The sequence below is a fragment of the Centruroides sculpturatus genome, unplaced genomic scaffold (assembly GCF_000671375.1).
Source record: "Centruroides sculpturatus isolate CEXI.00-Female unplaced genomic scaffold, Cexi_2.0 scaffold569, whole genome shotgun sequence".
NCBI lineage: Eukaryota > Metazoa > Arthropoda > Arachnida > Scorpiones > Buthidae > Centruroides > Centruroides sculpturatus.
Genome location: NW_019384810.1, coordinates 281,954 through 292,612, shown reverse-complemented (window position 1 = coordinate 292,612; position 10,659 = coordinate 281,954). Strand labels below are relative to the sequence as shown.

The 10,659-nt window shown below is 32.6% G+C and overlaps 1 protein-coding gene across 1 annotated transcript in view; it reads left to right on the top strand.

Annotated features, from left to right (window-relative positions):
• LOC111629776 (multidrug resistance-associated protein 4-like) overlaps positions 1-9,186 on the top strand; it is a 105,980-nt gene extending 96,794 nt beyond the window's left edge. The window contains exons 23-27 of the mRNA XM_023373689.1: positions 3,197-3,394; positions 3,472-3,627; positions 8,734-8,823; positions 8,936-9,108; positions 9,180-9,186. Of these exons, the coding sequence (XP_023229457.1) occupies positions 3,197-3,394; positions 3,472-3,627; positions 8,734-8,823; positions 8,936-9,108; positions 9,180-9,186 (624 nt within the window). The remainder of the gene's footprint in view (positions 1-3,196; positions 3,395-3,471; positions 3,628-8,733; positions 8,824-8,935; positions 9,109-9,179) is intronic.
• Positions 9,187-10,659: the final 1,473 nt, after the last annotated feature.

The following is a 10,659-nucleotide window of genomic DNA, read 5'->3' as shown; positions in this document are numbered from 1 at the left end:
CCACATTTGATATCATCATTTATCACATACTTCCATGACACTCTTCTCTGTCCGCTACAACTGCCAAGAATTAACGCGATTGGCGAAGCGTAGTGACAGCGGGCCAATAGAGAGCAGGATCCTTGCCATAATGCGGTTTGCGCGCCAATTTTCGTACGTGCGTTAATCGAGCCGAATAGTTTGACCGAATATTCGGCTATTCAGCCACTCTCCTGCCCGAATATTCGGGTATTCGACCTGAGGCCGAATATACTATTCGTTACAACACTAACAAAAATATGAAATGAAATGGTTTAAATGTTTACAAGATATTATTATTATTTATTGTGAAATTTTGCCGCCCCCTAAAAGTGCCGCCCGAACGGGCCGCCCCTGACGCCCCCATAGTCGCTACGCCACTGAGTTCTGTGTATTTATTTTGAGGTAATTTGATCTCAAAACACTAATAACAGACATATGGAATTTCCACTTATTATAATGTATTTTAACTTCATCCTATTGATATGTGCTTCGTTTTAAATTATACAATTTAACTACCCTGACGAAAAAGTTATCTTTTTAGGTCATGGTAGTTAAACTATATTTATTCTTTCCCGAGAAAATAATAGAACTCGCCACAGTGCCTACTCTAAAAGTCAATATACCGGTAAATGTTTTATGACTTTGTAAATATTTGACTCAAATCTTGAAAAGATGTGGGTCAAAGGACAAAGAGATTGTCTTTTGTTATAACAGAAATCATTTTCCGCGTGAGAAATGAAGCAAATAAAAACATTCCTCTACTTCCAGGACATTATTCCAAACATTTTTCTCAATTCACTTTCAGCAATTCAATTCGAAAAAAAAAACTTTTTTTTTTGTTTCTGTCATAAAAACTCGCATATATTCGTCATATCCTTAGTTTTACATGTTGATCCTCATTTACAAAATGTTATAATTTTATTACCATATAACAGATTTATTTCTAGACTCGTGGTAATTTCATCTTAGATCATCTTAATTAACTTCATCTTAACTGTTATAATTACAGTTAAAATGAAATTTTGAAGTTAAGATGAATTTGAGAGTTCATTACAATTCATTGTTTCTTTTAATTTAATTCTTGCGACCTACTAAACAAACATTTCCTTCCATTATTTTATATTAGAAGAAAGAACATTCTGACTCACATTCAAAGAGAAAAAAAAACACTATGCTTCACTTGAAATGTATACACACTAAAGATGAGCGCGTAATTTATGCATTCATAACAATACAAAAACACAAAGACAATGAAACTTGAAAAATTTATTATTCTCTAACAGGTAACGATCATATGTGCAGCTATATCGTTATAGATTATCAAGTAGAACAACATTCAGTCATATCTAACTCTATATATTATGTTTTACTTGCTACAATTTTTCAAAATACGATAAAATTTTCAGGCTTCGTTGTATTAGGTTCTACAGCTCCTAAGAGGAATTTTAATGTTTAAAATTTATCCATATTCTTTTCATTAATTTCAGTAATTGCATAATTTGGTTTAAAGAGGATTTGAAAATCTACTCTCTTTAATTTTTTTATTTAATTTTTGGTTCGAGTATTATCATTATGTCTTAAAATATAATTGGAGCTGTTATACATGTAAATATGTGAAACGAGCAGTTGAACAATGGGACATACAGGAAAATATTTCTGACGTTCTTCAGGTATTATCTTTCAAAGCATTAAAGTTGAATTCTTTAAAACTAACAACATAGGATCATTACTAAGAAGTTATTTTATAATCTGTTTTAAAACTGAAATATGAAATTTGAGAAATGTGGAGATTTAAATATTAATAATATATGATCTGAAGTGAAACGTAAAAAAACAAATTTTTATAACTTTTCATTACACAAGAACATAAGCTGTTTTACATAATAATGTAAAGAAACATGTTAAAATTTAAGGTAATTAAACGAAAAAACAGTAAGAACTCCTAATGTTAAAAATTTATAATGAATTAATACACATTATCGAAAAAAATTGTAAATTACGAGTATTTAGTGATTACATACAACGAAATAACAATCAAATGTAAATCCTGTCACTGTGCATCCTTACATAAAAATAACTCTATCTTCAGTTTTATAAACTTCTGTACATTTAATATAACTGCCTAATATATACAGTGGTGCCTCGTATAACGTACGCCTCGAATAACGGACGCTGCGAATAACGAACTTTCTGTTTGGCCGTTACGTGACTCGAGCAACGGAACTGGCTGCGGACAACGGACTTTCCGTTCGGCAGTTACGTGAGGCGACCAATGGACTTTCTACGAACAAGTGCGAATGATGTTTCCACTCTTTTGCCGTTGCCAATGACAATCTGCTATTTTTTATAACATATTAGTATTATTAGAATATATTATTAGTATATCTGAAGTACAGAGCTCCCGTTGGGATTCGGATTACTCCCTTGTTTATTACGTACAGTACATCACCTCAGTGCAGGGTATTTACATTTATTCAAGTGTTGTGCAAATCATGGCTTCTAAAAACACAGAAAGATGATTTCAATTAAAACAATGCAAGACATCATCAGAAGGAGTGAAAGTTGACAAAAACTTTCTTCCTTGAGAGGTTAAGGAGTTTACCAACACTCATTATCCAAACAGAGCTGAGGCCAACAGTATCAATGATCTCTACAATGACACCCTTGCCCATCATTTCCGACAGGTGTTGAAGAAGAGAGAGAAACAGACCATCTTGGACATGTTTTTCAAGAAGCCAGCAGAGAAAAAACAAAGGATGGAACAAGAGGAGTTGACCCTGCAAGCTCCAGTAGCCTCTCCTGAATCTGAATCCGATTAAAAAACAATAAAAAAAAGACCCGCTGCAATGTGTAAAAAGTCTGTATCTGTATGAATGCGTGAAGAAAGTGTTCCTCCACCTCCTCCTCACAACATCTGACTACCCGGCATAATTGGTGACTGCTCCATTTTCATTTTTTTGTTATGGTACAGTACGGTTATTCGGTTATTTTATGCTGCGGAACGAATTATATGTTTTAACATGTATTTCTATGGGAAAATGCGTTTCGTATAACGGACTTTTCACTTAACGGACGTGAACCTGGAACGGATTAAGTACGTTATACGAGGCACCACTGTATTTTTACTTTAATATGTTTCATCACTGCGTTATTTTATACAAAGTCGCTTTTCCAGATGAACTCTGTTAAACGTATACTGAATTATACCAAATTGAAATCAGAAGCATCATACGAAAGTTCTCTCGATAAACAGCCACCCCCAGATTGGCCACAAAAAGGAGAAATTCACTTTGATAATGTTTCTTTACAATATTCGAAGGATAAAAATACTGTTTTAAAGCACTTAACATTTCGTATTTACTCAGGAGAAAAGGTAAAATATCTACAAATTATAAAAATTGTTGATAATAATTATTGTCAGAAATGATTTGTGTTATTTATGAGTTGCAGATAGGAATTGTGGGCAGAACAGGAGCAGGAAAAACTTCTATAATTGCTTCATTATTTCGCATGACAGAGCCGACAGGGACAATAACCATCGATGGAGTTGACGTTAAAGATATCGGACTTCGGGATCTTCGTAGCAAAATATCTATCATTCCTCAAGTATGTAACAATAAATTTATTAAATATAATTTCTTATTTAACAATTTTCAAATTTATTTACAGTTGACCCCCTATACATAAGGACATAGAGGAAAATATTTCTGTTTCTTATAACACTGTTGATAATTCGATTTTATATGAATTCCATGTTGTACGAGTCACTTAGATTTTACAAATACGTGTGCCGGGCTGTGAACGGCTCACATATTTGTAAAAACGAAGTGACTCGTACAACATGGAATTCATATAAAATGGAATTATCAACGGTGTTATAAAGGGATCAACTGTACTGTAAAACATGTCTTTTCCTTCTTTTATAAAAATGTAATTTTTTAAACATGATAACACAGAATACCTAGATAGAATCTGAACAAATACAAGAAATTATTTAGGAGATGGTCCATCCCGTATGACAGGCGTCTCCCTTCCCATTAAGGGCTTCGCAGCAACTATAATTGACTATATAAAACTGCCCACGTTGGGGAAATGATTTTTATCAGTCTAGTGATTATAGAAAAATGCATGTCGATATAACAAAGAACAATAAATAATTTATTTATTTAAGAATCTTTGATATGAAAGGGAAGTTGACACTGCTGGTTTTTGGAGAAGGTTGAAGTTTAAGACTTTAGGTAGGCCTTCATTTCAAAGGTTTAAGACTTTAGATAGGCCTTCATTTCAAAGCTTTAAGGCTTTAGGTAGGTTCACAAGAATATTTTAAGAGTTTTCTGTTTCAAATTAATTCAGATTGGAGATTCGAAAATGCAAAATTTCGTTTAGGCCATTGCTAAGAAAATGTCAAGTGCTATTGTAATTGGACATTACATGTTGGTCGATTTCTTCTGCTGTTTTTCGGTAAAAATAATGAGCTTTGGGAACAATGGCATGCATATGTTTTTTGTTTCATCATTTTAATGTATGGAATACATTAAAATGATACTGCACGAGATATTGATTTTACTGATATGGATTCTGGTATAAACGAAATTTTTATATAATATAACTTTTGGTTTATACCAGAAGTTATAAATATGATATTATATTTTCAATGGAAATTCTTGTACAAACCTGTGATGAAACTCCTAGATAATCGCTTTTTCGTTTGTTCCACAAGTACACACATTGTGATTGAGAGTGCGTAGTGATATGTCCAAATAAAACAGAATATTTTTTTTGCAAGTTATGTCACCTGTCATTATGTTGCCAAATCTTACCTTCGTATTACCCCTGCCATTCACTTATTCTAATTATTTAGAGCCTGGTAATTAGCTGAGTGATAAATGATGTGTAGTTTTTAGAATTTATACCACGTGTTTGATGCTAAAAAAATATGCATTATGATAAGCTGAACATGAAACTTTTTAGAAGATAAAATTACTATATACTGATGTTACAGTAATAATATTTCAGGTAAGTATATTTCAGAATTAGGCTGTAATTAGAAAAAATTGCACCCAATAATGCTAAATATAAAATTTTAAATTATATATGGGCCTATATAAGACGAATAATAGACCTATAAATTCTTACTTTCTCTGTCTCACTGTCTATCTTTTCTCAAACTCCAAAACTAGATGAAATTTAACAGCAAATATGGCAATTGAAGACCATATTGGGGAAGTAAACCCCGATTAACTATACATGAACTTCGCTGCAAATCAGAAGACATGATATTTCAATTCATTTACAACTGAAAAGAGTTAGATAATTGACAGTTACGACTCCATTGCTAACAGAGAAGTATGATGTAGAAGAACAAGACAGTACGTTACTAATTTTAGGTGGAGAGCATATATTCTAAATTAAATAAATTACAAATATGATAAAAAAAATTGCAATCTGGCATTATAACGATGCCACAATAAATACAGTAGACCCCCTATAAAACGGGTTCATATAATGCGGATTCGTATACAGTCGACCCCCCTATAACACTGTAGATTTTTCCGTTTTATATGAATTCCATGTTGCATGAGTCACTTAGATTTTACAAATACGTGTGCCGGGCTGTGAACGACTCACGTCTTTGTAAAATCTAAGTGACTCGTACAACATGGAATTCATATAAAACGAAAAAAATCAACAGTATTATAAAGGGGTGGACTGTATAACGGCGAAAAAATTGCGACCGAATTCGTGTAAACACGCTAAAAGAAACTCGTAAAATACGGTAAAACGGCATCGCCGACTCGAGTCGCGACAGGATGGGTCGAATCTAGACCAATAGCGGATATTGCACAAACCGTTGAGTTTAAACGAGCAGCGGACCTACTAAAAACCATTTATTATTTTTAACGGCCATCAAAATTATGTATATATTAATGATTTTTCCAAAGTTCAGCGAATTTTTCGCAGAAAAATTATTTATCAGGAAACACGTGCCCACCGTTCGATGCGCCGCTCCGCGACGAAAACAAGCTTAAGCAATGGCGTCGTCGAACGATGCACACTCGGTAAGTAATCCTACAATTTTTTGTTTATAGCATAGTTTATATGGATTATTCCCAAAAAATTATACGTGTTTTGGAAATGTTGAGTCAAATTAGTCTAGAATCGATTAATTTTATGGAAGAAAACCTTTCAAACAGCCGTAGTCCGTAAACTGCATATGTGCCGGGCTGTGATTGGCTTATGTATTTAAGGACTCTTAGAACATGAATTTCATAAAAAACGGAACGTATCTATCGTGTTCTAGGGGTCGACTGTAATTGCTAGTTTTCAAGACAAAAATCTATCATTGCGTTACCAAATCTTTTTATACTGTATAAATTTCAAAAATCACAAAAAATGTTACAAAAATTTAGATTGTTTCATTTAGATAGTTGTGGATACTGGCATGATGAATAATGACAAATAAAGTCAGGCATTGTAATAAATTTCAGGTGTTTTAACATAATTTATCAAAATGACCAGTCATCATGAACAGTGCTATCACCTAGTTGGGCAAAGTAATAACAATATGTTAAGGTTAATCATCCAACATAGACTAGCCAATTAGCAATCGCATATTACTAGCTCGTGCATAGTGCGTTTAGTACCGAATTTTAATTTTTGCAACTAGTTGTTGATTCTGACCAACATTTTAGTTTTACTGGAGGCCAAGGTTATAGGCGATGCTGCTGCAAAATTGGTTGCAAATCTAATAGATGCAATGAAGCTACAAAGAAAAAAAATGCTACAAAGAAAATAATAAATGCTACAAAGAAAAAAAAATATGTAATTTCAAATGTAATCAAAATCTTAATTGCTTAAATCAACAAACTAAAAGGCATTTAATTTTTTAAATAATTTATACCAAAAATAAAATTCCAGAAGTTTTCTGTAAGTTTATTTTCTGTTAGGTATAATTTTAATAATTAAATTAATATTATGTGCACCGTCATGGTGGTGGTCACGATTGTTCCTGCTCTTGACAGACTCCTCCCGGAGGGGAGCTGCCAGCATTCCGGCGATTGTTTAATGCAGGGGTGGCCAACACGTGGCGCATGCGCCAAACTTGGTGCATTGGACGATTACAAGTGGCGCTTTAGTCGTTTCTGAGCAACATTACCATATTCGGCTTCATTGCGTACACAGTTCGGTGCAATCTACCTGTTGACCTTTTTTTTCTTTTCGCTTGAACGTTACCCAATGCATTCGTTGTACGTTACACTATGCATTCGTTACACGACTGATGTCATGTTGAACTACTTTATACATGTAGTGTAACTACCCGTGTAAGATAGTTCTCTTATGAATTATAGATTATAAATAGTTTCTTCTTATAAATTGAAATACCTAGTTAACGGGTGGCCGAAATTTTTCTCCGCCCCGGGCTGCTAACACTCACAGTACGCCTCTGCGCATCCGAACTAGTCTATCACAAAAATTGGCGCATGGTATGCAAAAGGTTGGCCACCCCTGGTTTAATGTCACTAGTTATTGATATGTGTGTTCAAGAATTACCATGAAGCAATAACTAGTGACGTGAAACACTCAGCGACCTGCTAGCAGCTCCCCTCCGGGAGGACGAATAGTTGCGACCACCGCCATCACAGTGCACATAGGTAAAATTTTACCGTTTAATTAATGTAGTTAATAGTACTCAGTTTTGAAAGATTACGTGTTCTTTATAAAATAGTTTGAAATAATTAACAAAAAATAAATATTTCTAAATGAAATAAGTAAAGTTTTTTTAATCAAATTAAAATTTTTAACAAGATTAACTATAGGTCGCATATATTTAAAATTCAGTACTAAACGGAATACGCATGCGCAACTCAGATGTTGTGCTGATTGGCTAGCGTATGTTGCATGATCATTCGTCAACATATTATTATTATTACTTTGTGGACTAGGTGATAGCACTATTCATAATGACCAGTCAATTTGATAAATTAATAAATATTTATCAGACTGCATGCCCTATTAATCACTTGGTCCCTAACTTATATATCAATTACATTAAAAATTCCTTTAGTTTATTAGTCTATATAAATAATAGGTGATAATTTGAAATTCTCAAATTAATAATCTGGCATTCAAATGTTTAGTGAATTTAATGTTTGAGTTTGTAGATCGGTTAACACGATGTAATTAGGAGCGATTAAAGAGCGTGCAAAACAAATCGAAAGTACACACAGCCTGCTCTGATACAAAATAAACAGCACTTTCTGCAATGTTCAGATTTCACATAACACATTGAATGCTGCAAAAATACAAAAACTTTCGATAATCTTCTTATTTGCATAATTTGGCACTGCTCTGTTCGGAAAGCTGCTAAAATGCATTACAAAATGAATAGCAAATTTAAAACGAAAATGATATAAAAATCGACTAATTTACTAGCAATGAGTTTGAATCATTAGAAATTAAAACTTACCCAAAATATTTTTGTGATGTACTATGTATTAACAGGTGAAAATAATGATATTTTGTTTTGACTTTGAGTATGATCTCGTCTTTTTTGCTAATCAAAGCCTCCATCAGTTTAATGAATCCTATTAATAAATAAGGTCCAAATAGTCAATTTATACACAGAAATGTAAAACAATATCTATTAAATTTTATATAAACACGACTTGTACAACAGAAGCGATTAATGCACCAGATATGTACTTTTTTCAGGATCCGATGTTATTTACCGGTCCTCTTCGAAGAAACATCGATCCTTTCAATGAATATTCGGAAGAAAATCTGTGGCAAGCCGTTGAAGAGGTTAGAAATAATTAGTTTAATTTGCTACCTGTTTTATCTCTTTAACTCTTTCTAATGATTAAAATTAATTATCGTGTATAACACATACACTTTAAAAACTTCTGAATTAAAGGTGCAATTAAAAGAAGTAATTAGTAAATTACCTGGCGGATTGGATACACATTTATCAGAAGGAGGACGAAATTTCAGCGTTGGGGAAAGACAGTTAATTTGCCTTGCCAGGACCATTCTTCGTCAGAATAAAATTCTTGTCATGGACGAAGCAACATCCAATATTGATAAAAGGTTAGAATATATAAACTTTAAAAATTGATCTAATTTGATATAAAAATTGTTTTATGATTTGTGATACGCAGAAAATGATATCTTATTTCGAAATTTTCAGTTTTTAATTATAGATTGAATATTTGTTCAATTAACCGTTAGTTTGTTTTATTCGCAATTGTTTCCAGATTTAGTTATAGATCACGAAAACTTTGTTCAAGTTAGGCATTAACAGTTCTCAACCATATAATAATACGGTGTTTTCTGTGGAAATTGGCCATAAATTAAGCTAACAGATAAATATGGTGGATAATATAGTCATGACGATTAGATTGATATTAAGCCCATATTGAAAGGACTAATCTACTGAGTGGTTGAAACTTCAATCTACTACACTAAGAATCTTTAATCGAAAGTGAACGACCACCAGAAATATTTTATGCCATTATATTGGGACCAAAATATGTTAGACTAAGTTTCTCACCATTTCGTCGTTCTCTTTGTGGGTCTGCTCGAATTCACTATGAGCATGAAAAAGGCACTCTTGGCGTCTTTTGCTAAAGAGCACCAATCTTAAAAACTTGTTTCCAAATTTTTAATCGATTTTGTGTGATATTGGACATATCTGTAAATAAGCGATCTTTTTATGTTACATTGGTGTTTTGTTGTGTAAACTATTCAATGTATATACGATGATATACAAAAAAACTCTGATGTCTTTGTTATTTTTATATACTTCGTGATTCATATTATTTAGACATAAGCTATTTGGAGAACAATGAATATGATCACATCCTCCATAATAACTGTGTATTAGAAAGAAAGAAACTATCAAAAAATCCTTATGGCAGCTGCTATTTCGTTGTGAATGTGTTCTTTAATCCGATCAATTCCGTTCGGTAGACTATCATATAAAGTATATGATACCTGTATATGATAGTCTACCGAACGGAATTGATCGGATTAAAGAGACACGTTCACACAGAAAGAAACTAGTATGAAAATTGAATGGTTATGTTATTTTTCTGAAAAGAAGTGTAAAAAATTTACCTGTCTTTAATGTATTTGTATTCATAACTTTCATAATCTCTGTTGAATCTATAGACACCATCTAATCTTACAATTCATTATATGGGATATTGCTGAATTACTTATGAATTAATAAATGTAAAAGTAATTCAACAATCTGGAAAATATATTCTATTAAAATTTGAACTTCCTCACATAAACCAAAATCACGCGGAAATTTCTTATATTTAAGTTTTATCCAACTTCTTGACATCGATATCACTTTTTAATCATATCTACTGTTGATTTGTCCAGACGGAAACGGAAATCTTGGTGCTTGGCATGTTTGGATCAAACTACGCATTAAAATTTTCTGGGATAGTCGTTTGTGTAGATTTAATATTCGAGGTGATTTAGAAATTATTCGTAATCAACTGAGAAATCTGATCTTCAATACAATAATTGAAGCGCAGCGAGCCATGCAAGGTCTTTTCTTGGCAATGACTCAAATTCAGAAATCACTGAAATTTTACACAATAATAGAAGTAATACAATGACGAATCA